Source organism: Thunnus maccoyii, chromosome 9 (assembly GCF_910596095.1).
Source record: "Thunnus maccoyii chromosome 9, fThuMac1.1, whole genome shotgun sequence".
Lineage (NCBI taxonomy): Eukaryota > Metazoa > Chordata > Actinopteri > Scombriformes > Scombridae > Thunnus > Thunnus maccoyii.
In genome coordinates, this window is record NC_056541.1 from 25534365 (window position 1) to 25561022 (window position 26658).

The 26658-nt window shown below is 40.1% G+C and overlaps 2 protein-coding genes across 3 annotated transcripts; one reads left to right on the forward strand and one right to left on the reverse strand.

Annotated features, from left to right (window-relative positions):
- Positions 1-1923: 1923 nt before the first annotated feature.
- Positions 1924-8785, reverse strand: vgll4l (vestigial like 4 like). 2 transcript variants are annotated; one of them, XM_042420194.1, is made up of 6 exons: positions 8715-8785; positions 5773-6114; positions 3894-4017; positions 3502-3781; positions 2811-2892; positions 1924-2650 (listed from the first exon to the last, which is right to left on the reverse strand). In XM_042420194.1, the coding sequence occupies exons 2-6, from the start codon at positions 5837-5839 to the stop codon at positions 2349-2351; spliced, it is 855 nt and encodes a 284-aa protein (XP_042276128.1). In that variant the 5' UTR covers positions 5840-6114; positions 8715-8785; the 3' UTR covers positions 1924-2348. The 2 variants fall into 2 exon arrangements, with proteins under 2 accessions (XP_042276128.1, XP_042276127.1); XM_042420193.1 differs by lacking the exon at positions 8715-8785 and adding an exon at positions 6453-6672.
- A 176-nt stretch (positions 8786-8961) lies between these two features.
- On the forward strand, positions 8962-18017 carry syn1 (synapsin I). The gene is made up of 14 exons (XM_042420192.1): positions 8962-9049; positions 9349-9803; positions 10609-10666; positions 12378-12469; positions 12642-12798; positions 12879-12968; positions 13509-13571; positions 13675-13817; positions 13941-14015; positions 14107-14209; positions 14299-14448; positions 15370-15439; positions 15571-16114; positions 17596-18017. The coding sequence occupies exons 2-14, from the start codon at positions 9481-9483 to the stop codon at positions 17729-17731; spliced, it is 2004 nt and encodes a 667-aa protein (XP_042276126.1). The 5' UTR covers positions 8962-9049; positions 9349-9480; the 3' UTR covers positions 17732-18017.
- Positions 18018-26658: the final 8641 nt, after the last annotated feature.

The window sequence follows — 26658 nt, forward strand, 5'->3', positions numbered from 1 at the left end:
AAGAACTTTGAAAATGACTCACAATAGATACACATCAGCCATTCTGTGCAATCATGTTCTCATAAGATTAAAGCCGTATTTTGATTATTTACTAAATGCTTCTTGATTTGTTGATAGTGATCAAACTTTTGACAGACCAGAAACAGTTTCCCAGAAGGCTTGGTTGATGTTCTGTATTGTGATATACTGTATACTTACAGTAATTGCTACTGTTGGAGTTAAAGCGAGTTAAACGTTGTTTTCTGCTGTATTGTAATTATGTGTTACTGTTCTCCTGAACTACAATGTGCATTTGTTTTGCAGCAGCATGAGAATTTTTATCTTTTAACATTCTCATGGCCACTTGTAGAGTATATTTCAAAATGCTATTTACAGCTTAGCTGTGCTGAACATTAAACAACAGTGCTAAAAAGCTGACAGTGACCGAACACCTTTCAACTACCTTCTACTGTAAATAGTGTGTATTACTGTGGTCAATGTATCAAATTGATAATAAGTAGACATATTGGTATTTAATAATATTGTCCTGAAATGAAAGTTTTGTTACTTTTTACACACCTAATTTGACTTAAAGCATGAGAAATATAATCCATATTCAAACTCTTATTAAACAGTTTGGTCAAATAATATGTGACGAGGATTGAGGCTGATGTGCAGGTGCAATAACTTGTGGAGTCACCTCCTAGTGGTAAGCTGAGCAAAGTAATTTGTCTCTCTCTTTAGTTTTAGAGGGTCTTTCTGTCAAGCATGATCTCTTACTCAACAACAAGTTTACCCGCAGAACTCCTTTTAGTTGTTTATGCTGTTCATCGTGCAATATGAGACCATTTGTCACTGACAATGCCTGCTGTTTGAGGTTTACCCGAGGGCCTCTAGATGGCATCAATGCCCATGTTCAGGTTACACTGGCTAATGAATATACTCTATGTGGAAATACCAGTTTCAACACTTAATGGGGAAAAGGTAATAATCAGCAGTTCAGTCACTAGTTGCTGCTGTTTGAACTTGCAGCAGAATTAATGTCAATAATTTGTTTGATGTGAACTGTACAGTGGATTTTAAGAGAGCTTGTAAAGATGTATTTACTCCAACCATCCACTGACATTAGCTCACGCATATTTAATTGTTTAACTTTACAATTTTAATATTAAAACATATTCAGTTCACATTTTCCCTCCCTCTGGTCCCTGATTTCTAACACGTTCAACTTGTCACGACACTCAGGTTATTTCCCACTTCTTTAAAATTGAAATAACGACCAACCCTATAATTTCAAAGACATAAGCTTTGGAATTTTTTTAAATGTTGCCTATCATATTTAAAGTTAGACAAGATAGGACATGCAAATAAGTAACTGAAGAGTACGACTGGTTCTCATGCTCAGGCCTACATTAGCCCAACCCTTCCTTCCCCTCTTCCCTCCCTCCTATCCCTTGCCAAACAGGATCTGTAGGATCTTACAGAGTCATTTTCTCAGGAGACAGGAATGTCAGGGCTGGTGCCTGCTGGAACATGCACCCAACATTCCCTCAAACTTACAGGAAAAAGTCCTGAATGTGTTGCTCATACATCCATTTAATTCCCACTCAGCATGTGGCAACAACTCTTAGTGTGAAGTGCCATGTATGCACCGGACGTGTTGTAGACGTACACTGACTCAACTCAAATTAGATTGTCTGGTACAGCACCCTGCCCTGTTTTACAAGGTGTCTATGAGTTCACAACCCTCATGTTCAAAAAGAGTTTAATTAATGAATAAATTCTTACAAAAGTCATGAAGTTTTTCATTTGTAGTCCAATGTTTACCACTACACATTTGTGCTTTTACAAATGACACAAGAAGACACAAAAACATTACTGATTCTTTAAAGATTTTTTATTTTTTCAAAACTTTTTTCAAAAGGTTTCAAGGTCTTTGTTTTGTGTACAACTTAAAAGCACAATAATATACAGCAGATAGGCTAGTCAGGTAGACCATAAGGCACCCAGGTGTATCAGAATATAAATATAATACAATGAAATTGTGGCAGTGAAAGAATGACACAAAATCAAAGAAATGTAAAGGAATATTTTGGCTGATTTTTCAATCATCCCATACCACCATCTATCTCAGGTATTCAGAGGCTATCGGCAAGCAGAGTAAAGAAATGTAACAAAACAAGGACGTCCCAATTCATGCTACATTTGTCTGCGTCCGTGCGTCTTATATTTGGACACACAGTGGTCCAGTCTGACATCACTCCTAAATCTGCCCTCTCAACACTTGCTCGACAAGCAGAGCTGCACGCAGTGAAATGTTAAAAGTCACAAAGTCCATTTTCCTCTGGGATCAGAGGTCATTTTCTGCTTTAATTGACAGACCAGCGGCTGGAGGTTGGCGATGAGCTGCTGGTGGATTCTTTGCGGGACAGAATTGGGCTGTGGCTGTACGTGGGAGAGTGAGTAACACTTGGACTGCTGGGAGGGGTGGAAGAACAGGAAGAAGACTTGGATTTGATCTGCAGCCACTTGTCTCCCAAGGCCTTGGCAAAGTGGTCATCCACAGACACGCTGATGGAGAGCTGCTGGGCACGGGCTCTCTGGTAATTCACCCCGAGGCTCCTCTGGAAATGTTCCTCAACGACATGGTCGTAATTGCTTTTGGAAATCACTGGAATAGAAAGGATGCATGACAAACGTCAAATACACACCTTCATGCTGAGCCTTCAGTGAGTCAGTATATGAATGCAGATAGCTACATTATGATGCATGTGTAACGATTAGGGAGTGACCCTGTGGTGGATGAGCTCATTCACAGGTGTGAGACTGACCTGATGAGTGGCTCCTGTGGACCTCAGATCTGCAGGAGGGGTTTCTTGATGAGGAGACACAAGTGATCACAGAGGGACGCATCTGAAAAAAAAAAGAGAGATGAGTCATTAATTAAACAAAAAGACAGAATAATGGCTTTAATTTCTGCATTTATAACATTGTAACTCTGCTTTGCTTTTCTCTTCATCCTCCAAAAGTTGTATTACTGTTTTAAAATCTCCTGAACCTGAATGTGCACTTCACACGAAATAGTGTATAAAGTTCAATTTGAAAATGAAGTGATTTAAACACTCATTAAACTGGTTGGGTTTGTCCATGAAAGTCAGATCACTCCCAGTGTAGTGGCATAAACAGGTCAGAGAGAGCAGTCTGTTTGGTCTTGTTGATGGCATTCCTCCCTCCATTGCTGACATTTTCTTCCTGAATCCGGCTGGATTGCATAGCTCGGACAAGCTTAGGCCTGTATACACTCTTGGAAGTAGAATGTCTGTGCAGTTGGATTCACTGACTACATGGGAGATGTACCATTGCTGTGAATAGCCTGGAGCTACACTGACACTACAAAGGGACATACTGTACAGTGCTACCACTTTCCATAAGTTATGATATCGCAAACATCATTGATCTTAGATGAAATGAACTTTAACTGTCTGGAGACAGAAGTAGCCCCTGTTTTTTCTGATGATTTACCTGGATTTGATTAGTAGCAGTGCTTCTAGTCTTGTCCTCTTTGTTTTCAGGCTCCTTTCTTGGTTTCTTGATGAGGGCAAGGGGTTCATCCATGACTGGTGTGTAGTACACATGGGTGGGCATAGGGCTGGTGGGACTGGGTGTTGGACTCCAGGTAGATGTGGGACTTTGTGGGCTGTTAAACACCGCTGGTGCTGGTGCTGGTGCTGGTGTTGGAGTTGATGCTGGAGCTGTTCTCTGGGCAGCTTTACCGCTGCTTCTGCTCAGTGCCCGTTCTCGTCTGAAATAAGCATTCATCAGAAAATGTCATATTACTGTGACAGAATTTGAATTTATCATTCACATTGTTTAATATTGAATTATAATTGGGAGCATGAATAAAACAGTTTTACCTTTCCTCCAAAGTTAGACCTCTCTCATGGCTGCGCTTGCGCTTGATTGGATACACTGTTGGGGCTCGAGCCCGGTCATTTGTGATATGTCTGTATCTGTCTTCGCTTCTGAGGTGAGACTGACCTGTAAAACAAAATCAAAGTGTTGAATAAGAAAAGTAGGCTTTTAAAGAATACAATCATGCCACCGGTGCTGTGGCATTTTTGCTAGAACAAAGAATACAGTAGTAAGAGGATAAAAGATCAAATGATCAAATGATTTCACTACATGGGTAATGGTGGTTTACACATCAGCGATGAGTAACTGCTTGTTTTGATCCATGACATCGACCTGCATGACTGACATTCGTGGGAAAACGTTTGAACGTTTTTTTGTCACCGTTAATTGTAAACTCCGTTAAGTGGTAGAACTTGATCTACCTGATCAGTGAGGATTACAACACTACACAGCTGATTCAGTGCTAACGGTAAATGTTGTTTTTCTGCATAATGCTGGCATTTGGCCCAATCACATACTCAAAAGGGCACAGTCACTTTTTTTTTTTTTTATGATGGAGCGCCACACATTTAATGGCTTTTAGTCTTTGAAGACCCCAATTTAGGCTGCACCCTTTTATGAAAGGTGAACACAGACACACTGGATTTTAGTAATTACACAAGTTGGAACACATCAACAAGAAGCTGATGATGTCATTAATGTGTTTAATAAGTGAAATGTGCAGTGTAAGTTGAACTCACAAAATGATCAATGTTTTTTTTAAATAAATACTTAATACTTAATAAATACTTATTAATTTGCAGTCCAGGCAACAGGAGTAATATATATGTAAATCAGGTTTGCTCTTGGGGCTCTTGCCTCTCATGAGCATGCTCAAATGTTCAAAACAGTCATGCATACAGTCAAAACACCAGCATTGTCTGAAAATGTAATGGCAGCATAATTGTTCACACAATTTCAGTGTTTTCTATGGCCCATTGTTTTGACTGTATGCTCAGTTAACACTTGGAAATCCACACTGATGAGACAGCAGAAGTCCTTCAAAACTCCTTCAACTATATTCAAATCAGTCATTCAGTGCTTTGAAAGAAAAAAATACCCAGCCACAACAACATCTACTGATCTAGTGAAATCAAACAATGGGTGATTATCTGTTTGCATAGTGAGACAAAAAAAAAAGTTGTTCACAGTGTCTTCACACCCTAGGTGCTCAGTGCTTGCTCCAATCCGCATTTCCTACTAAACACTCAAACACCTGTGAGCGACTCCTTCACACAGAGTGCCATTGTGGAGGAAGGGGAGGGGGGGCATGTATAACCACACCTATGCTGATTTTCTAATGCCTCGGGCATGGATATTTCTTCCTTATTATGGAGGGAATAAGCTCCCTGACCTTCCGTTTGGTGTGTTTAATCAGGGTTTATGCAGATTCAACAGTTTGAGAGTGACAACACAATTTACAATATCTTAGTTCAATCTTGAGGACTTTGAGAGCCAGTAAGCACTCATAGAGTTCATTATTCTCAAAATTTGAAATCGGCATATTAATTTCTTCTCATCACAGGTAATTAAAACACACCTAACAAATTCAAAAAGAATCTTGTTCCTGTGTATCTTCTATTTGATTGTCATACACATCTGAAAGTTACCATTTGATATTTACATAAATGTCATGCACAGAACAAAGCTGAGTGCCACAGTAATGCACACAAATATTATATGAGGTTGTCATGATATAAGGTAATATATACTCTAACTACAAGACTAAAATATTAAAACATGACCAAAGCAGAGAGTTAATTCCACTGATCAAGGTGTTACAAGTCTTCATACTCTTTAAGCAACATGAGGCATCAAGACAAAAGCAATAATCAAGCTTACCTTCTAAAATGTAGACCTTGAAGCCACTGCTCATCCGAGTAATGTACTGGAAATTTGCCACAGCCATGACTCTGTGCCTTTGTCTGAGTGGAGGCAAAAATAGAGGGACACCTTGACTGCTGGAGCTTACAGGACACAATGAGCCTCGGTTATAGATTGTATTGGAAAGGTAATGAGATGCTGGGTCTGAGCTCAGCCAGGTAACGTATCAGGTGAGTGCAGACAGGAGCTGTGGCTGTGACTCTTTCCCTGCATTCAGATTGGCTGCTGAGGGGACCAATCAAAAGCTGTCCCTCACTGACTCAGTGTTGTTATTGTCCTGCAGGCTGCTCACAGGTAGACCTGCCCAAAAGGTAGAAAGTGGAGGTGAACAGTTGCTAAATGTAACAGTACCACAGGGTCCATTGGTTACAGCAACTGAGCTTTTGCTTTTTTTCCAGCACTTCCTTTTATACAAGGTAACAAAAAAACCCACCACTTTGGTCATAAATCACTTTTTTTTTGGCACAACTTTTTTGATTTCCCCCTGATCCATGAAGAAAGTGAAGTGTGGCTTTTGTTTCCCCCCATGGAGTCAGCACCTGTCCCACTCCCCTCCTCCCTCCCTCCTAATCTGCAATCTCACCAAACAGCATTTTTTCGAGCACTTAGCCCACCAGAGCTCCAGTCATTCCACTGACCTGCCCATACACGCATGCAGCTGTACTGTGAGCCTGCCTCACCAGTAATCCGAAGGCTTTTGTTGATGGCCAGACAAAGACTCCTAAGTCCTGAAAATGCTGCTGCCATGAGAACAGTCTTGCCTGAGCATACTGAGGACTTTAGAAACACGCAGAATGTCTTGAAGGCTGCTCACTCAGACACTTTATTGCATTAACACTGTTGAGAAAGCCATCAAGAGTGTAATTAATATGTTTTGAGATATATTTTCACATCAGGATGTTGATAATCAATAAAAATGATCCATTGTGCTACCCTAATATATGATATCAGCCTGTCTCAGTCATTTCATACTGCTGGTGATTATGGTCCAAACAGGGTCATATCAGCTGCTGAAGTAGACTGGTTCAGAAATGAGAAGGGACTGTACACGTAAAAGATTTTACTGTGAAAACATGCATCAAAAGTCTGGGGTTCAAATTCAGCTCAAGAGTGCCCCCCTAAGGCACATGTTGCAATAACATCATCAAAATCTACACCAGGGTACTCAGCATGTGAGTTAAAGCACTACGAGTAGTAAAGTGGACAAAACTAATCTTGAAAATCACGTTTGCTCACTCACAAATTTCGTGCAGTGTAAACATTTTAAATGATGATGAATCTGAGCGTATAATGTGTGGAATCTGTGACTACATTTTTCTAGTTCTGTAGCTTTAATGGTCCTCGTGTCTGCGCCTCAAACCTGTGCTTCTTCAGTTATTTAACATAAAATTTCTATTGCTCATAATGCTAAAACAATACTGATCTGAGATTCTGAAATGATTATCATAACAGTAAATATATCTATACATACAATGCCTATATTATTAATCAACAAGTACAATTGAAAAAATTACAGAATTTTTGCTGTTCCTTGAGTGTTTTCACCAGTGTCTGTAGGCCCAGCAGTCACTGTTGAGTAAAAGCATGTTCATAAATGAATAAAAGATTTTAGTCTGAGCTTGAAATATGTGGGGTTTAACATTTAAATAATCCAACAATACAACAAATAGATATCCTCAAATATCCACTTAAAACGTAACTTATGCAAAAAAAAAAGAATTTAACATTCATATTATAAATAATTCTTTAAACCAGTGAACTGTTTTATTAGCTAATATCACAAGCAGTACTACTGAGAAAATGCATTTCATTATTTTACTATCAGCATGACAATCGTGGGTAAATTTACTGGTAAAACCCTCCGTGTCTCTACCAGGCATGAAACCACTGGTTCAGTAAAATAATGCACTCTGCTGTGCTTAGCTGTGTTCATTGTGAATACAGCTCAGTAACCACCACACAGTAAGGACTACCAGGGGGTCTGTGCTGCTCTCTGGCTCTGGGCATCACCAACAGATGGCGCATCTCTGACAATGTGTATGGACTCTGCTGAAAAGTAACACCCTGTGTCAGCAGCATAAAAGGCGAACAGCAAGTCTGTCACTGCTGATTTATTGGACACAGCGGGATGCAGTATCACATCAACACCCACATGCGCCCTGTGGAGTCAACAGCATGCCCATGTGTGACAGAGAGCGACGCCCCTGTCACCCTGCTCACATCAGCACCACCCTCATATCCCAGCACAGAGCTCCGTCAAGCCACACAGACGCAGGCACGACAATACAGGAAGCCACTTAAAATGCCCTTCAAAAGTTTAAAAGATAGAAAAACAACAGCAGAAGATTTCAATGTATTTTCAACTGCCTGCCATCTCTCTAAATATTTTAAATCGAGAAATCTAGGGCCACAACTAATGATTATTTTCATTATCAAATAATCTGTTGACTATTTCTCATCTCTGTCTCCTGGAGTCCAGATAAAAATCTTCAACTAACCAGCCAGGTCTGAAATGTAAGGGTAGGGCACTGACAGTGACTTCAAACTGGAATAAGCAGCCAATCCTCACATTTGAGAAGCTGAACCAGTGCTTGGCATTCTTACTTGACTGTTGAATCCTGTCATTCAAATGTGTCAGCACTACTTTGATTTGCCACAGAATGGTAGAGATCTCACCACAGGCAAATGCTGCTTTATATATGAACAGAAGTGTTGCTGATACACCAAATAAAGGGGTACAGAGTAAGGCTGCGTGGTTATGATAGAAAGGGGGTTAAATGTTCCTTTTGTGATATAAATATGTGTACATTTGCAATAAAATGGTCAGGATACATAGCCTTATTAAACAGAACTCACCATAGGTTTTAAATTCAACAGTAAGAATTTACAAAAATATATACCTTGCAACGCCCTACTCATACGTGTATTTCATTTTTAAAGCAACATCCGGGTGTGTTGTTTCTCGTCCTCTCTAGCTTGACGTTGGCTCATCCTGCTTTCCCTCAGGATGACTGGGAGTGACGCAGGGCAGACGGAAAAAACTGGAGCTTGAGGGGCAGGACAGGGCAGGGAGAACGGCGGTGATGCAGGAAGGGCTGTAGCTTTGATCTCACAGGTTCAAGCCCGAATGCCTTAGAGGACACCACAGTCACTTATGTGTCGTCTTTCCTGCGTGAGACAATAATAAGGCATCATTTCATCCTACAGGGGCGGCTCAGTGTGGATGCGCTCCCAGGTAGGCTTCATCATGCCTTGTTATGACTATTACTATGGATTATAGTGCTTGCTTTGATAGGTGGCTTCATTAACCAAATCATTCAGATATAATAGTGATTTTTAAAAAAAAAAATTTGAGTCAATTGTGGCGACTCACCTTATTTTTGTCCTGCTTCATTGTCAAGAGGCTGTGGTTTCCTTTACCTTAGCCAATTCCTTAGGCTACTCAGTCACGACATTTTCTATTTCTCGCTTATTTAATCAGATATTTAAAATCTGCTCCTAATGGATAACACATCAATTATTGTTTTTCTTTAGGTAACACTGATTCACGTATCTGCACATGGAAAAGTAGCCTAGTCATTCTGTTTTCTCACTGCACACCGAGTTGTAAGTCTCATCCTGTGGGAGGATATTTGGACACCTCTGTCATTTCAATAAGCCTCCATCATGAACTACCTACGTCGACGACTCTCGGACAGTAATTTCATGTCCAACCTGCCCAATGGTTACATGACTGATCTCCAACGCCCCGACCCGCCGCAGCAAAGCCCCGCAGTGTCGCCCGGGCCGTCAGAGAGGCGCCAGTCCACCAGCCAGCAGCCGCAGCAGCAACCTGGAGGTGGAGGCTCCGGCTTCTTCTCATCCATATCAAATGCTGTCAAACAGACCACAGCTGCTGCGGCTGCGACCCTATCCGAGGCAGCAGATCGGGCAGGTGTCTCCAGCAGTGCCAAGATCCTCCTGGTTATTGATGACCAGCAGACCGACTGGTAAGAGCAGTGCGCATTGCCAGAGCGGTGCCTAGTCTAGACAAAAATGTGTGCCAGACCGTGGGTTGCAGTGGCCTAATATCTCGAAGGTCATATGATTCATCCAATGCTGTGAGATATATGTGTAACAAGCTGCCGGCTTCTTACTCAGATCAGAAACACCTTGCAGATGTGTTTGAGCGCTGATGGTGCCATGGCAAAAACGCAACAGACTTACAGCAGAGAAGCCATTTTCGTTTGACGATCAGCTATTGCTTGCGACAAAGCCATGTTGCATTCTGCACTTTAAAGGCTTATAATTATGCCAATGCACTGGATAAGGGTTAATGCCACCATGATGATGCAAGTTGATGTAAATCGAGTGGCTGTAACGCACGGTTACAGTTACAGTTACAAGAAAGACTTCACCAGTGCACAACAAGACAAAACTGAAGAAATACTGCATTCTACATGTCTTAAAATGACACTCTACAGGTGATAATAAAGTAAGCAGATCTGTGTAATCACCACATTAAAACCCTTCCATCCCACAGAAAACAGTGGTTTTCCCATTCTGTCACAGATAGTTATCTCTATACCTGTATACTGTAGGCTATTTAGTTTCTTTATCTTTTTCTTTACTTGATCTAAGATACAACCTATCAACATATTGATAATGTAATAATATATAAGATAGTGTGCAATATATTGCACACTATCAAATGAGCTGAATTTGATGTTAGAGGTTTGAAATGTTCTGCAAACATTGGAGAAAATATTAAATGCCAAATAAACTACTGGATTTAACACCTTGTTTCATGTGCAGGGTGAAGGTTTTCAGAGGCAGAAAGGTCCATGGCGAATTCGACATCAAGGTAGAACAGGTAGGTTTTCATTTGTAACTGCTTGCTTTTTTGTGTTCATCTTTATGCCCTGTACCAGGAGGACAGTTAATGGTTAAAATAAAGACACAAATAGTTATTGGACTCATTCATAAGATAACAGAGTGGCTGAGTGTCAGGTAGAGAGATGTTGCATCTTTCTTCTGTGAAACATTTTTTGTGTTTTTTGTTGATGCTGATGGATTGTCTTTGGCCAGCTTGGGTCAAGACTTGGTTATTGACATGTTGTCTGATTTATTTTCCTCTGTAGATGAGGGCAGTGCCATTGGCATTATTACATCTACTATTTATAGATATATGATTTAATTGTATTTATTGATGGTCATTATTCTCCCTAAAAGCACAAGCAGCCATAAAATATAGCCACAAGCAGCGATTCTGGGGTTCAAGCCAACACAGCCTGTTAGAAGTTGAAAGCTTCAACAGCTTAAATAAAAATATCCACCAAGTTTGGTGATGTTTGGACAAACTGTCATTGATTTATGACATTAAATGACTTATGAAAAAAAGAATTACGCTTGTGAGACTTACAGTTCAAAAGTTATAGGCCAAAAAGAAAAGTTAATTGTTATAGCGCCACCATCAGGCTGATTGGGGTCATATTTCTTGGGTTAGAACTTGCACACAACTTACAGTCAATGGGCAAAATCTCATGTCTCTTGAATTACCATGTCACAGGAATTTGTGAAAAATTTCTAAAGAAGAAGAAGAAGAAGAAGAAAATAAAAATAAAATAAGAAATAAGAAAATAATAATAATAATAATAATAATAATAATAATAATAATAATAATAATGAACAATAGGGTTTCAGCTCCACCCCTGCCCACATTGTGCATTCTTTATTGGGTCCTATTTTGCTTATATGTCTTTATTTTCTAAGGCTGTGCCATGTCTAACTCCCTTGAGGTGTCATTTTGTGAGGTAGATCTATTCCAATGTGTGCACTTGCATTTTAAGGTGCTCTGATCAACAACCTGCTTGATACTAATAACTAAATAACTAAAACGATTCACGGTTTCTTCAACAAATAAAAGATGAATCATATCGTAGGATGGGAGCTTTTACTCAGTTCACAAATAGCCCTTAGAATGATAAATGTCTCAGGGACCAGTTCACTAATCAGTGAGTATTGATTGAAGAGGGGACTGCTGCTTTTATTTCCACACTTTAGTTCTCTTTCTAGACATCCAATTAGGTAAAATATTCAATATTTAGTTTGAGAAATGCGGACAAAGCCTCTCAAAGTGATCTAAACTGTTAATTGTGATCTTTTCGAGTGATAAATCAGGTGTTTGCTGTAGCCTAACAAGCTAGTGAGCAGTAAGGTAAATGAGTAAATAGTAATGTGTAGGCTTAAAAGAGTATTAATATGTTTAAGTTGTTATTCATGCTGTCATCAACTCAGTAGCAGTTTGAGGAGACCCTGAAAGTTTCAAGATCTTTTTCTTTGCCTCAGGCATTTTCCTTACCACCTATTTTTGTCCTCCAATTTGACGTTGCCTTGGCATTTCAATTATTTCCCCTGTGGCCTCCTAACAGGAAGAACACACTTCAGATAAAGCCTGTCATATTATAATTATAATTATACCCTGTTCAGCCTGACTCATGTAGAATAAGTAGTCATTCACTGTACTCCTGCTCTGATTGTAATTATTCATATTTATATGACTGACCTTCCTATTGTCCTTTTAGGCAGAATTCTCTGAAATCAACCTGGTGGCCAACTCCACAGGCACCTATAATGTGGATATTGATGCAATCAGGAATGGGCATAAGGTTACTAAGTAAGTCCTCTATGAAATATTTCAACTAGTCAAGAAAGTTTGATAATTTGCACTTGCTGCTCATAAAACACAACGTGGGTTTATCTTGAAATCTCTTCTCTCTGTATGCCTAATAACTGATCAGTTTGACTTGCAATGCAGTTCAATATTTTGCTAATGTCCCCTGTCCCAGATCCTTTAAGCCAGACTTTGTGCTGATCAGACAGCATGCCTTCAGCATGGACAAGAATGGAGACCACCGGAACATAGTGATTGGACTGCAGTATGCAGGATTGCCAAGTGCTAACTCTTTACACTCTGTCTACAATTTCTGTGACAAACCATGGGTGGTAAGTGTTTATTTTAAGTAATTTATTAATTTAAAATTACATTTTGGATTACAAATCCTAAAGATTTGTGTTTGTATCAGTTTGCTCAGATGTCAAGATTGTATAAGCAACTCGGCCCAGAGGAGTTCCCACTGATTGAGCAGGTTTACTATCCAAATCACAAGGAAATGGTGAGTTCTTTGCCATCTGTTCTCCTTCTATTCCTCCTCCCCCTTCCACTTGCACTGATGAGTATGTCTTCATGCTAAACAACCCTTAAAGGGACACACACAGACAGGTCTTCCCTCTGCATGGATCACATGTTAGGAGGATAATTCACCTCCGTCAATATTCCATCTCATGTAGCAGCTGAGACCAATCTAATTTTCTGGGAAGTGTCTTGTTTTTTGGGGGGGGTTTTTTGTTTTTTTTTGCGGGTAGAGGTTGGTTTTTTTGGTTCTCTGTGTGCCAGATCAGTGTCACTGCAGTTACACTGAGACTGTTGCTGCAGAGCCATCATCTCCACCCCTGCAGTCAAAGGCTGACAGTATCGAGTCTGCTTTCAGCCATCAATATGAATCAGAATTTCCTGCAGAAATATAGGAGGGGTGCTCTGTGTTTCACTTCTGTTTGATTTGAAATTAATTGAATGATTGGTGTGTTAATCACTAGAAAAGTATCTCAGAATTCTGAGTTTGTTTATTATAATAATCTAAATATCTAATCTACAGATTACTTCCCCTCGATTCCCTGTAGTGGTAAAGATGGGCCATGCTCACTCAGGAATGGGAAAGGTAGTACTGGATTACTCAACTTTTTACTCAATTCAATGTGACCACAAAGCCCCTGGGACCAATATGTGCTAACATATTTATGTTTTGAATCTTGCTATCCCAGGTGAAAGTGGACAATCAATATGATTTTCAAGATATTGCCAGTGTCGTGGCACTGACCAAGACCTATGCTACATCTGAGCCCTTTATTGATGCAAAATATGACGTCCGCATCCAGAAGATTGGCGACAATTACAAGGCTTACATGTGAGTGAAATTAGCCTTCAACTGTCTTGGCATTTTGTAGATCCATCAGATAACTACGGAATCAACACATCAGCATGTTAACAGCAAACATGTTAATTATTTTTTCTATTTTTGTATTAACAGGAGAACATCCATTTCTGGCAACTGGAAAACCAACACTGGCTCATCTATGCTTGAGCAGGTGGCCATGTCAGACAAGTAAGAGCTCATGGATGGGATGTAATGTGAGATTGTGTGTCATATTAAGTCTCACTGTACTATTATAGCACTGTTTAACATTATATTGCAGGTACAGAATGTGGGTGGATTCTTGCGCTGATATATTTGGAGGTTTGGATATCTGTGCAGTGGAAGCTCTGCACGGTAAAGATGGCAAGGACTACATTATAGAGGTACTAGAAGGCCACATAATGAAATCAAGGTAATCATCATTTGTGATCAAAACGGAAATCCATTAACCCATCATCGTGTTGATTTTTAGGTAGATGACTGTTCAATGCCATTGATTGGAGACCAGCAGGATGAGGATCGTGTTCAGATTGCGGAACTGGTGGTTTCTAAGATGAACCAGGTTGTTCCACGCACTTCAAGCTCTTCCACAGTCCGTGCCACAGCAGGACAGCCAGCACAGGTGCTCAAACCACCTATAGTCTATTCTTAGTCCTGTAATCTCACCACAGTTACACAATTACATACAAATTGTCCCAGCACATCTTATATTAAAAGTGAAAATTTCAACAACAAAAATATGCATATACAGGTACACATGCACACATGCACAAACTGTAAAAATACATTTTATTATTTTGCAGACAGTAACACCTATATTTCAAAAATGGAAAAGTGCAGTTTTTATAATGCTTATATTCAAAAGATCAAAACAGGTCTAGGACAAAAATTATGGCATTGTCTGAAAATAGATATCTACTGTATATCTGTTTGGACCAACACTTAGCATCTCAGCCTTACAGTATTTCTCATTCAGATGCAGAGAGTGAGCTGACATCCACTTCTGACATCTGAGACAAACAGTTCTCAAGGGCAGATGTCAGCCTTAACGGGGGTGTCATCGGTGTCGCAGCTGAGATTTATGGATAATATCACCATGAAGCAACAGATTGAATAGTAATGTGCCAAGCACTGAGTCCTGGGGTACTCCAGGCTTAATAGCAGAGATATCAGAGGTGGTAACATTACAGACAAAATATTAAGCTCTATCTGACAGAAGTACCAAGATGATTTGAATATCCTGTACTGGCATCATCCAGCAATCCTGCAACGTTGCACACAAGTCTCTACAAAGTCTTGATGATCAAATGAAGAGGCCATACTTTCCACAACTGACATACTGAACACACATCTGCATACAAGGCATACAATATACTTATCTTTGATGTCAAGCTTTCCAGATGTCTTGTGGTGGAAAGAGTTGATTTTTCAGACCATTATTATTGGAATTACCATTATTATTATTCTCCATCATTGACAAAGTTTCTCGTTCTTTCATTTTTGATATTTACTCTCTGCTTTTTAACTCTTGTGTCCTTTGTAGAAAGCAGTGTCTCCTCAGCCTGTCTCACAGCCCAGAGTGCCACAGGTTCAACAGCGCCCCTCACCCCAGGGTAAGAAGTTGACCTCTTTATAATAACAAAAACATGAAATCATACCGTTTTATTTAAAATCCTTCTCCTTATTTCCAAAGCAGGGATTAAGAAGATGTAATGTGATTGCTGCTTCTGTTTTTCTCCTTTAGGTGGTCCTCAGCAAGGTCCCCCATCTCAGCCACGTCCACAGCCTCAAGGCCAACCTCCTGCACAGGCCCAGCAATCTGCAGCTAGCCCAGGCACTGGCGAACCAAGTGCCCAGGCCAAGGCTAGCCAAGGCACAGCACAGCAACGGCCACCGGGTCAGGGAGCTCCTCCTACCCAGAGACCTCCTTCTGGTCAAAGTTCTCCTCAGCGAAGCCAGGGAGGTTCCCCCCAAGCTCAGAGGCAACAGTCTGTCTCCCAACAGCAGCAGAAACCTTCCCCAGGAGGCCCTGGCCAGAAACCACCAAGTGGCCAACCCCAGCAGCAGAGGCCTGCCCAGCCCCCTAGGCAGCAGTCCCAGGGAGGGCCACAGCAACAGAGGGCTCCTGGCCAGCCGGGCCGTCCTGGAGCGCCCACCACCCAGCAGCCACGACCTGCAGCCCAGGGCCAGGGAGGCCCGGGAGGACGACCCCCACTGCAGCAAAAGCCTCAGCCCCCACAGAAGCCCAGCCAGGACAACCCGACTATGGGCGGCTCTCCACAACTAAAGTAAGTAACTGTGTATGATCAATGAGTTGGGATCAGTTCTCTCTAATTTTTCATTAAGTGAACCAAACAAAAGATCTTCTCTTACTTTTTGCCTGCCTCAAGATATGCATGCTACATAGGAAATCTATCCATATTCTTTACTGATATATAAGCCTCCTGAATGTGCATGATGTATTTACATTTTTCAGTCCTTCAACAGCAGTTTCACAAAACATAACATTTCAAAATGTCTGGAGTGATTGTGATACAACACTGATACAACAACTTGCTGAAACTGGCCTGCAGTTGTTCATAATCACAACAAATCTATCACATCTGTCACAGACTACTGAGTGTTCTGTGGCATATTTTTCTACTAATAACTCTTTGGTAAAGGATTTTTAACTCAAGTTACACTTACTAGCTTTAAATTGCTCAGGTGTCAACTTATAAACCATTTTTTTAGTCAAAAGCATGGACAATGATATAAATATAGATATATATAACTATAGTTTATGGTGCCAATTACTCTGCATACTGTCAACTTTTACAAATGAATCCAACTTTAAGAAGTTGTTTTCAAAAATGGTTCTTTGATATAGAATGTCTTAATATTATGAAAAATATGTTGAATTATATATTATATGAGGCATTCATTTATGATATGTAAATATAATTTTTGCCATCTTGATGAAACTGTATTAAGTAAAGTAAGACAATTTAAGTGATATTTTATCCAAATTCTCTTTCTCACATAATTGAAAGTGTGATGACATATTTGAACCAATACAATAAATCAAATTCCTAGTGAGTACTCTCACACTCAAACGAATAATGCAAAACAGTACGGATTTGTGTATGTTAATGTTGCAATGCCAAGTGAATCCATTGTATTGCTGGTTTATATTTTTTAAAAAAGAAGATAAAATGTACAAAATATTGGCAGTTATAACAAGACTGGGCAGAAAATAAACGTAAACAGCAACAAAAAATAAAGATAGAACACACCAAGATACTGAACCATTTATTACAACAGGCTACCATTTAACTATCAATGCTCTACAAGTACACTTACATTCATTCTCAGTTTCTTAAACGCTGTAGAAATTTCGTTCAGAAATGCCTAATAAACCGACAAAAAATTTTTCCTGCTAAAATCTTTATAACTGCCTCTACATTCTCCAGCTGATGGGATCACTGATAAATGAGTTATTAAATCCTGATTTAGGACTTGAAATGGAGCCCTGAAACACTTCGTCATCAATCCTTGCATCCAGAAAAGTCATTCACTATTCATATCATATTCAAGTGATACCCTGAAATGATAAGGTAATACTGAATGACACTAGAGAAGGAATGCGCTTTTGTCATCTTTGATTGAGCCCTTTCTCTCCTTTCTCTCTCTCTGTCCTGCCGTGCTCCAGTTTTTTCATTCCATGGGTTTGCTGCATGACTTTAATAGCCTCTTCCTCTCCTCTATTGCCATTTTCCTCTCTTTATAGCAAATCCCAGTCTCTTACCAATACCTTCAACATTCCAGAAACCCCAGCTCCACGAGCCAGCCTTAGCCAGGATGAGGTGAAGGCTGAAACCATACGCAATCTACGCAAATCTTTTGCCAGTCTCTTCTCAGACTGAGATGGCAAGAGCCCCCCCCCCCACTCCCTCCTCCTACTGACAGAAAGATGGACAGGTACACTGAAGGACTGATTCCTTCTTCTCCCAACAAACAAGGACCAACAGGACACTCTCTCCAATTCATGTACAATGACCCTGATATGAAAATGTACACACTACACATTCACTGCCTAAATACGGTAGTTAAAATATTTTAAAATGAACAAAAAAATAGAGTACACAGTAAATTTAGGCACTGAAGTCTGAAACATTCCTTGCCTTGCCTCAAGCTTAAGTTATTCACTCATCACACACACACATAAACACACACACCACAAAAAAGCCTGTATATGCATGAACACACACAAATAAGAAACAAAACAACACAATACTGCTTCCACTTGTTTGTCGGTGCCGTAAAGTCATTGTGATCTTTATGTTCAAACTTTTGGTTGGTTTACCGACCAACCAAACAAATTATCTCAGCACAGCTGCACACATAGGATGTCCAGTGTTAGCTAATGCTAGATCTGCTCGAGCTGTTGACCGCTCATGGTGATGTCTTAGCTGCATGTCAACAGGAGGCAATGGTTGCATTTTCCAACCCCTGACATTGGCGCTTGTAACTGTGTTGTCACATGTAGTTGAATTAGTTAGTAAAGTAGCCTAGTAGGTGTTGTGAGTATGTTGTTGCTTTCTTCTACTGTTTTTTGTCGCACAAGAACAAAAGCCTGGAAGCTCTCCACCTTGAAAGCATGCCTTACACAGACAAGAACGTCAGATCAAATGGAGTTGTCTCAGGGATGTCCAATTGGTTGTGACACTTGTGTGTGGGTGAGGGTCTTCCATTACAGTTTTATTGTGGTTGTCTACCATTGATGAAGGAAAAGCATGCATTTTAATGAGGTAGAATGTTTTTATTATTTATGATGCATTTGCACACAGAGTATATTGCAAAATTATACTTGAATTAAGTGACACTGACTGATGTATTGAGTCTATATTTTCAGGTTTATTCATTTGCCACTTGACAAAGCAACAACTCAGCTCTTCTACTCTGGGATGCTGCTGTGTCTGTGACAGGTGTGGCACAGTACAGTAAGATACAGCATAGACAGGGTTGGCAACTGTTCAGGTACAGTTAGTGAAAAATTACATTATTCACAGACAGTTTAATTTCGTATTCCCTTGACTTCAAAGCAATGTAATGGGAAATGTCTGACTGTAAACCAGCTATGAATTTACGATTTTGCACTCAAGCAACTCCAACCCTGAGTCTGTATCATACAGTGCAGAAGAGTTTCTGCTTCCATATCTGCCTCTCAGTTTTCAGTGGGTTCACAATCTGTGAGCGGAGGCCATACTCCAAAGCATACTCAGCCAAGGAATGTTACATATTAACGGTTCATCTATACAATAAAGACAAAATAATGTCCAGGTATGGGAATGTCAACTGTGGGATGCACCTCTGCAGTAGATATAGCACTTGTGACTTTCCTGCCACCCCTCCTTTGCACTGACAACTCTTTCTTTGGTCACTATACTCTGAAAATTTGAAAGTTTCCTGGCACCAAAAATGTCTTCCAGAAGGAGTGCTTTCCATTCGAATGTTGATATAGTATGGCAATATCATGCTTTTTAAAGAAGACCCAATAGCCAAAAGTGTAAAGGAGTCCTGGTTCCCCTGCAGATTCTCCATGCTGCCTGTGTTTATCAGTCTGTTTGTGTAGCCACAGTGACCCCTTGTGCTCAATGGTGCATAAATGTGTGAATGTTGTTCTGTGACTGGTCAAACCAAATAGATGTGCTGTACAGAGCTCTGAGTGACGCAGATTGTCGCCTTTATCCCCTGCTGCTATCTGTGCTTGTTGATATTACGTGTGTCTCTGAGCCTTTTGGGTTTTATTTTTTAATTTTTGACTCACAATTGTGCATTTCTGTTTCATTTATTTTGTGATAGCTTCATTTTTTTCTATGAGGCAAGACTATTTGGTGCTTGTAAGTTTATGCGCCAGCTTGTGATTCAGGGCTTCATTTTTAGATTTTACAGTGACTCAGTGTCAGTACATGATTGTCAGATATATCGTGATACATCCTACTGGCAAGAGAATTGGTAAGAGGAGGCTTGTGTAATTGTTACACTGAGTGTGTAATTTATGAAAATGAGCCATGTCAATTAGCACGGATGGTTAAATTTGAGAAGTGTCATTCTGTCAGTCAGAGGCCTCTTGGCCATATTAAGACGAACCATTTGACATGTCAGTCTGAGACTGACAGGATGAGCCATGACAGCACTACAACAAAGTTGTTTTTATTTATTTAAGTATTTGATATCCACAGATATGTTCTTTTTAACAGATTACATTATTAATGGTGGATATATTTGACTGTGAATGTAAATTGTTTTCTTTGTTACAGCTAGTTTCATTGTTTTTTTAAAAAATAAAACGCATTGTATAATCATTGTGAAAAGATTAAATCCTTATAAATTTGAGTGGAAATGATTGTCAGTCGATGCCTGCCAGATTTAAAAACATACATCATAAATGTAAGTGCAAGAATCAAAAGCTTTTGAGGTTTTGGTTAATCAAAAAATAAGATACTGCATAATGTAAATCATGGTGGATTATTAAATTAAATGTAAAAAAAAATATTTGATGTTATATGCAATGTTTATATTATATATTATGTGCAAATGAGTATGTTATTAAAACATGCACATGTCGAATAAAGTCTATGACCAACAATTACTGTTTTATTTGTTGTTGTTGACTGAATATATCAAGTTTGAAGATCCGTCCATCTTGGAAGCGGGACCCTTCGTCTGTTGTTCTTCCTGAGGTTTCTCCAGTTTTACTTTTCTTATCCAATTCTTATTCAATTCAAACTTATGTTGTACAAGTTGTAAATCTGTCCCACACAAAAAGATTTTGGCCAATAAAACTGACTCGACTTGACCCAGATCAGGAAATTGAAGAAGAAAAAATTTGCCTGTGTTAAACATGTCTCTGTGCAACACTGACAGTTTGTTTTGTTGTCCAGTCCAACTGCTCATCATTGGCACTCTATATGTCTAAAATAAAATACATCTAAAATGTGAGGTCAAGAGGGAGCTTACATCTCCACTTTATGTCTAACAGACAGATTATGAAATGGATGAAATACAACTCTAAACTAAGCACACTTTATGGAGTTGTACAGTGTTTTGCACAGTAGTTATGATCATGGGCATCTGAATGTGACCACAAGGTGGTGTGGGCCTGCAGTCTCCCTACCATAGCCTTCAGTTGTGCACAAGATTAACTAGAGTTATGTAATTCATTTCACATTGGTCTGTTGAGAATTAGAATGTGTATTTATTACATTACATTACATTATATTACATTACATTACATTACATTCATTTGGCAGATATATTTTTGTCCCTAGAGACTCAATAGGAACAATGGGTTGATGTCATCAAAATATGGAAGTGCATCTAGCTCAAATGTGTTCAGTGCAACACAAATCACACACGTTTTTTTAGAAATGAGATCTAAGTAATTCATTGACCTTTCAGTGATTGAACCATTATTATGTTGGTAATGCTACAGAGACATAAGTTTTATTGGAGTTTTGTCTTCTGCTGTGTTATAAATAGCAATGAGGTCTCATTTTCACTGTGTCCTCTGAGATATACATTTTTAATTACACAATTTTGCGTCACAGTCACACAGAAAACACAAATACCAATGTGTGCATAATCCTATTAAACAAAACTAAGCTGGCACACATGAACAAATGGCCCCCTGAATACAACCCGTCATAGTTAGCCTATCTTTTCTTCTTAGAATAATATCCTAATTCATGGTGTTTGAGGAAAAAAACACGTATTATGTTCCAGTATCTCTTTTGAATGCAACAGCTGCAGCTGAGAGAGGCCAACAGTACTGTGCACCCTGCAGTCAAAAGAATGACTGTGTTTCATCACCTTTTTTTGTGCAAATCAATGACTGCGTCTACTGAAATAAATACATTCGAGCAGAGATATTTTACTTTCCCTCATGCCACTGTAAAATGACTTGTCATGTCTAAATTCTTTGGCTGGTACGTTTTAGCTTCGAAGAAGACTCAATTTTAATCACCAAATGGATCAATTTCTTTTTCCCGTTAAAGTTTTCACTGCAGACAAAAGTGTCTGGGGTGCAAAATCCAATTTGCAGGCAGGATGTTATATAGCCCCTCGCTCATGAAAGGTCAGTGAGGTTTTTAAAGCTCTGTCTGCTTGCCTGCATTTCTTATCTAGCTTCCCAGCAGGCTTTTTTATTATTTTATTTATTCTCTCCAAACAAGGGTTGATTAGCAGTAATGATGCTCATCTGACCAGAAAAGATGTGATGTTATGTTGATCTTGTTCCAGTGGAGAATTACCTTAATTTTTTGGCACCTAATATTTGTAACTCAGCATCATTTCTACATTACATACATCTTGAGCCTACAATTGCAAGAGAGAATGACTTTACTAACTTGATAAAAAGACAGCAGGAGGTTAGTCTGTCACTAGCTGGCAAACACTGTGATGAACTAAGCCACCCATTCACAAGAAGATAGTAGAAAATGTGATATTCTCCTACAAAGGTGTTATATAATCATTCAAATTCAACTCTCATGACTTGGCAGGTCACAAATAAAGGATTCAAGGGTATTGCCAGCAATAGTCTTGTTCTGTTATGGACAGAGAGAAGACAAAAGGGGAGGGGCACTCACGACTTCTTCACTCAGCCTGGATATTTCTAGACCTGACCCATTTAAACAGCCCTGGGAAGCTGCAAGCACAGGTGCATCTGGATGGCTGCAACTGCCAACCAGAATGCGTAATTACATACATTAAGATGCTATTAAATCACAAATTGAAACAACTGTCAAAACTGATTTGCGCGTATAATTTGACGGGTGGATGTGCAAACTACTCAGGATTTGAACGGGAGAATCCCAGGCTGAGGGTTGAATCACTTTAGTTTCATTTTGAATACTTAAACAGAAGATGTGTAACTAAGCATTCTCATTCTTTTATAACAAAAAACAAACATAAGAAAAGCTCATGTCGATCCCAGTGCACCATTGAGTTGTTTTGCAGGCCCATAGTAGTCTCTGAAAGGGAAACAGTGGCTGTTACCAGCTATTACACACGGCCTATAGCCTTGGACAATTAGTGCAACTCAGTACTGCTTTGCATTGTGCTGTTGTGGGATGGAGGGTGAATGATATCCATATTTAGAAGGCCCTCATTGATTCTTCCTCACTGAGGCACAAAAGATTTGTTGTTTGTCCAGTCTTGAATAGCGGGACTTTAATGAAACTCTGAGTGAGGACATTTTGCTGTTCATGTAGTGTAACAGCATTCCTTCTCTATGTTACATAAAAACATCACAGTGACAATTCACAACCACAAATATTTCACACCATCAGAAGCCCTCTGAAAAACACTGCACCCACCAAGACTCCCATCTCCTTGTTCCAAATGTGTTTCCCTTTTAATAAACTTGCACACATGATAGAGTGATTCCTTAGCCAAAATGGCAGATGATGAAGGATAAGAGAGGAGTGTGTAGTAAAGATTTAATTAAGCTGCACCATGGGATGGCTTACTGTGACTCCAGAGACCAGGACAGAGGAGTTTGTGTTTGCTGAGTGCAGCTGTGAATAATATCTACACTATTCTTACTTTGACCTACATGTACTGAGAGGAGGATCTGAGAATATGCCCACATGAGTGCAGGTCTTTTTTCACGGTGAGGCTGCCAGAGGGGGTCACCTTATGGTAAACCTTATGTTAACTGAACATTGTCAATCTCTGCTGGAGATAATCTGGGACATAAGAAACATCCGCACTGCCTGTTTCCCCTAAAAGTGCAGCTCAAGAGGAAATGAAACTCGATAGGATGCTGCACTACTGAATCCCTCCCACTGTGAATTTGCAGATTGATGTAGGTTTACAAGCAATTTTCACCTCCCCTGGTCTTATTCTCATGACGTAGATTTTTATGGTCTCCATGGAAGACTCCCATCAGCACTTTACTTCATTCCCTTTGAAATCAATGCCGTCTCTTTTGCTCCTACTCAGTGTGGGTTACCATGGATACCGCTCCCAAATGGTTTGGCTTGTACATGAATTTGTTTATTTGAGTGTTACTTGGAGTGGATTGGAATGTTCTTTTTTTGTGCAGCCAAAGTCAACATGAATTACTGGCATAGCCAAATTTCATTAAGTTGTTATTTTATCCTATTTTATTCTATTCTACCAGGGTGAAGATGCAGAGTGCTCCATTTGATCGAGGTTTCTTCGGAGAGTGATCATGAAATTCTGTCTCAGTTACCTGAAGACACCAGAATGAGTGACTCTTGTTCACTCAGAAAAAGCCTTACAATCCACTGCGTATAATCTAGTCTGATCCATTGGGAATCAAAACTACGCCAACAAAACATCCAAGTCCTTCATTTGGTTGCAGTTCTACAGTAAATCCTCACAAAAACACACGGTCTGAGTGGTGTGCGCCCTATACGGACCGCCAAAACTGTAAATTATGTCTGAGGCAAGAAAGTTGGGCAGAGAGGATTGAGTGGTTTAATTTGTTGAAGACTTAATCAGGTTTCAATTGGAATTAAGGGATGACATGGTGTGCATCTCTCATAGAGTCTTCAGATTCGCCACTGCTGCACTTCACTCCCTTCTGAGTCTGCCACTGAATCTGAGAATCTACATATTTCATACAGGGCTTGAAAATGTATCTTAAAGAACCACCCACATTCAGACATATGTCTATCTAAGAGGTCTAAATCTGGCTGTGTGAAAAATTCACCATTACAGGGACCACTGACATCCCTAGGTTCCCTGGAGATCTTGTGACACAGTCTAGCTGAGAAGTGTTTGCCTTAACATCTCAGTCTAATGTGTTTTCCTTGTTTCCTCTGACATATCATTACAATCCAAAATAAGCGAAGCTGAGAGTTGCTTTGTATTAGCCTGCCGCCCTGGCTATTTTGGGTTGGACTCAACGGGGCCTGGCTGTGTGTGCATTGCCACATCTCTTATGTAATTCCCTCTGATGGGAGCACAGAAATCAGAAGGAAAGTTTGTTGAGAGTCACTTAATCTTACAGAGAGTTAATTGGAGACAGCTGGAGAACTGAAGGTTGTTTACTGTGCCAGCATGAGCGAGGAACAGTGTAGGAACAAAGCAGAATGTCCAGATTCTTCCGTATGGCTCATTATGGCTGATATGTCAGAGCAGCATGAAAGCCTGTTTGAGCAGTGGAGGCAGAGTGAAGCCGTGTTCTCCTTTAATTTGGTATAAACCTGATTGATCCCTGTCACAGGGGCCTCTAATCAACAGAGACTCATTGATTTCCTCTCCACGGAACCTATGAGGTGCCTAAGACACCTGCTAGAAGCCAGCTGACAGACACTTATGCCTGCTAACTAACAGCTGACACGAACTGATGCCAATGCACTGTGCTGGAGAGGGTGAGTCACACATGCTCCGATAGATAGATCCCACTCTCAGGGATGCTGGATGCCGCACAATGTGAGATCCATGATACTGTCATTCTGAATCATATCTCATACACGTGGTATATCACAGATGGAGTCTCGGTTAGCTGTGGTGTTTTGTCACAAGGATGCACAAGATTTTATACAGGGAAGAAAATAAATAATAGCAACACACACACACAAAAAATCATGCTCAGCCTCCAGCGTGTGCAAGCAGTAGAAAACTGTCCTCCCTGCAACATAATGAGCTGTGTCAAAGCTATAAGTATCATTGCGATCTTCAGCCTGATCAGCACAGTTTGTCTGTAGTGATTTCTATCTGCTGTGAGAGTGCTTCAGTAAGCAGTTTTCCTGCGGCAGTCACATGCTCTGGGCCGGGGCTCACAGCCAGCTGTCCCCATCATCAATTCAGACAATGCAGAAGCTGTAGTGAGGTGAGACTTTGGGGTAGATGTGTGTGACACAGGGACAGGCAAGGAAAGGAGTAAAGTAGCTGATTTTTAACTTCACAGCATTGCTAATAACAAAGATGATCTGCAAGCAAAAAAGAACATTTTGTCTGCCCCATGTTGTATCATGGAACAACTCTATGGGTGGCGAGAGAAGTTTTTGAGGTTACAATTTGAATGGATGCACAAGTTCACACAGAAAAATCTGAAAAGTTCCTGGGAGAGGGACCCTCCTTCTTTTGCTCCTCCTGAAGTTTCTTTCTTTTTTACCCATTTATGGATTTTTTTAGAGGGAGTTTTCCTTATCCAAATTGAGGTTTTAATGGTCTAAGGATACAGAGTGTCTAATAATGCACAGATTTCCTTAGAGGCAAATTCATTATTTTGGGCTACAGCCAACATATTAATAAAATTGACTAGACTTGAGTAAACTAAAGCTGCTCTCCAGCTCATTATCAAAGGAGAAACTATAGGCCATAAAAGTCCAGTTTCGATAAACAATCCACCACATTTCCACCAGAATTTGCAGTATATTGGCCCACAATTTATTTTTTTCTCATCACCATATGTACTGCATTTCCAGTAATGTGGGAGGAACACCAGAGGTGACCCATCAAATGTAGGATGGCAGAATGAGGGCTTTAACAGAAGACCCAATTCTCCAGGCAGCTTTTTTTTAAAAAGTCTGTCTGCAAACTTTCTAAAAATGAAAATGTCACATTTGCTTTGCCTTATGGAGGAGAAAGCTGACTACGAAGCACCTTACACAGCAGGATGAGCAAACAACCATCAGTTTCCCCGGAAATGCCAAGTTGTCCTCAGGCCTCCGTATTCAGAGATGTACGGAGAGAGACCGCATTGCCGCTCGCAGACTGAACACCCAACCCAGCCTCCAACACCCCAACCCCCGCACTCCTCATAAAAACACGCACAACCACGCCTCCAGAGGCACGCGCACAGGCGCAGGCT

Bases quoted from the DNA above. Each gene is read 5' to 3' on its own strand.
- vgll4l (XM_042420194.1), bottom strand. From the start codon at position 5,839: ATGGCTGTGGCAAATTTCCAGTACATTACTCGGATGAGCAGTGGCTTC. The intron at 3,782-3,893 runs GTAAAACTGTTT...TGCTTATTTCAG, and splicing joins GGTCTAACTTTGGAGGAAAG to ACGAGAACGGGCACTGAGCA. The intron at 2,651-2,810 runs GTCAGTCTCACA...TTTCTATTCCAG, and splicing joins CCACAGGAGCCACTCATCAG to TGATTTCCAAAAGCAATTAC.
- syn1 (XM_042420192.1), top strand. From the start codon at position 9,481: ATGAACTACCTACGTCGACGACTCTCGGACAGTAATTTCATGTCCAAC. The intron at 13,572-13,674 runs GTAGTACTGGAT...TTGCTATCCCAG, and splicing joins CTCACTCAGGAATGGGAAAG to GTGAAAGTGGACAATCAATA. The intron at 16,115-17,595 runs GTAAGTAACTGT...CTCTCTTTATAG, and splicing joins GGCGGCTCTCCACAACTAAA to CAAATCCCAGTCTCTTACCA.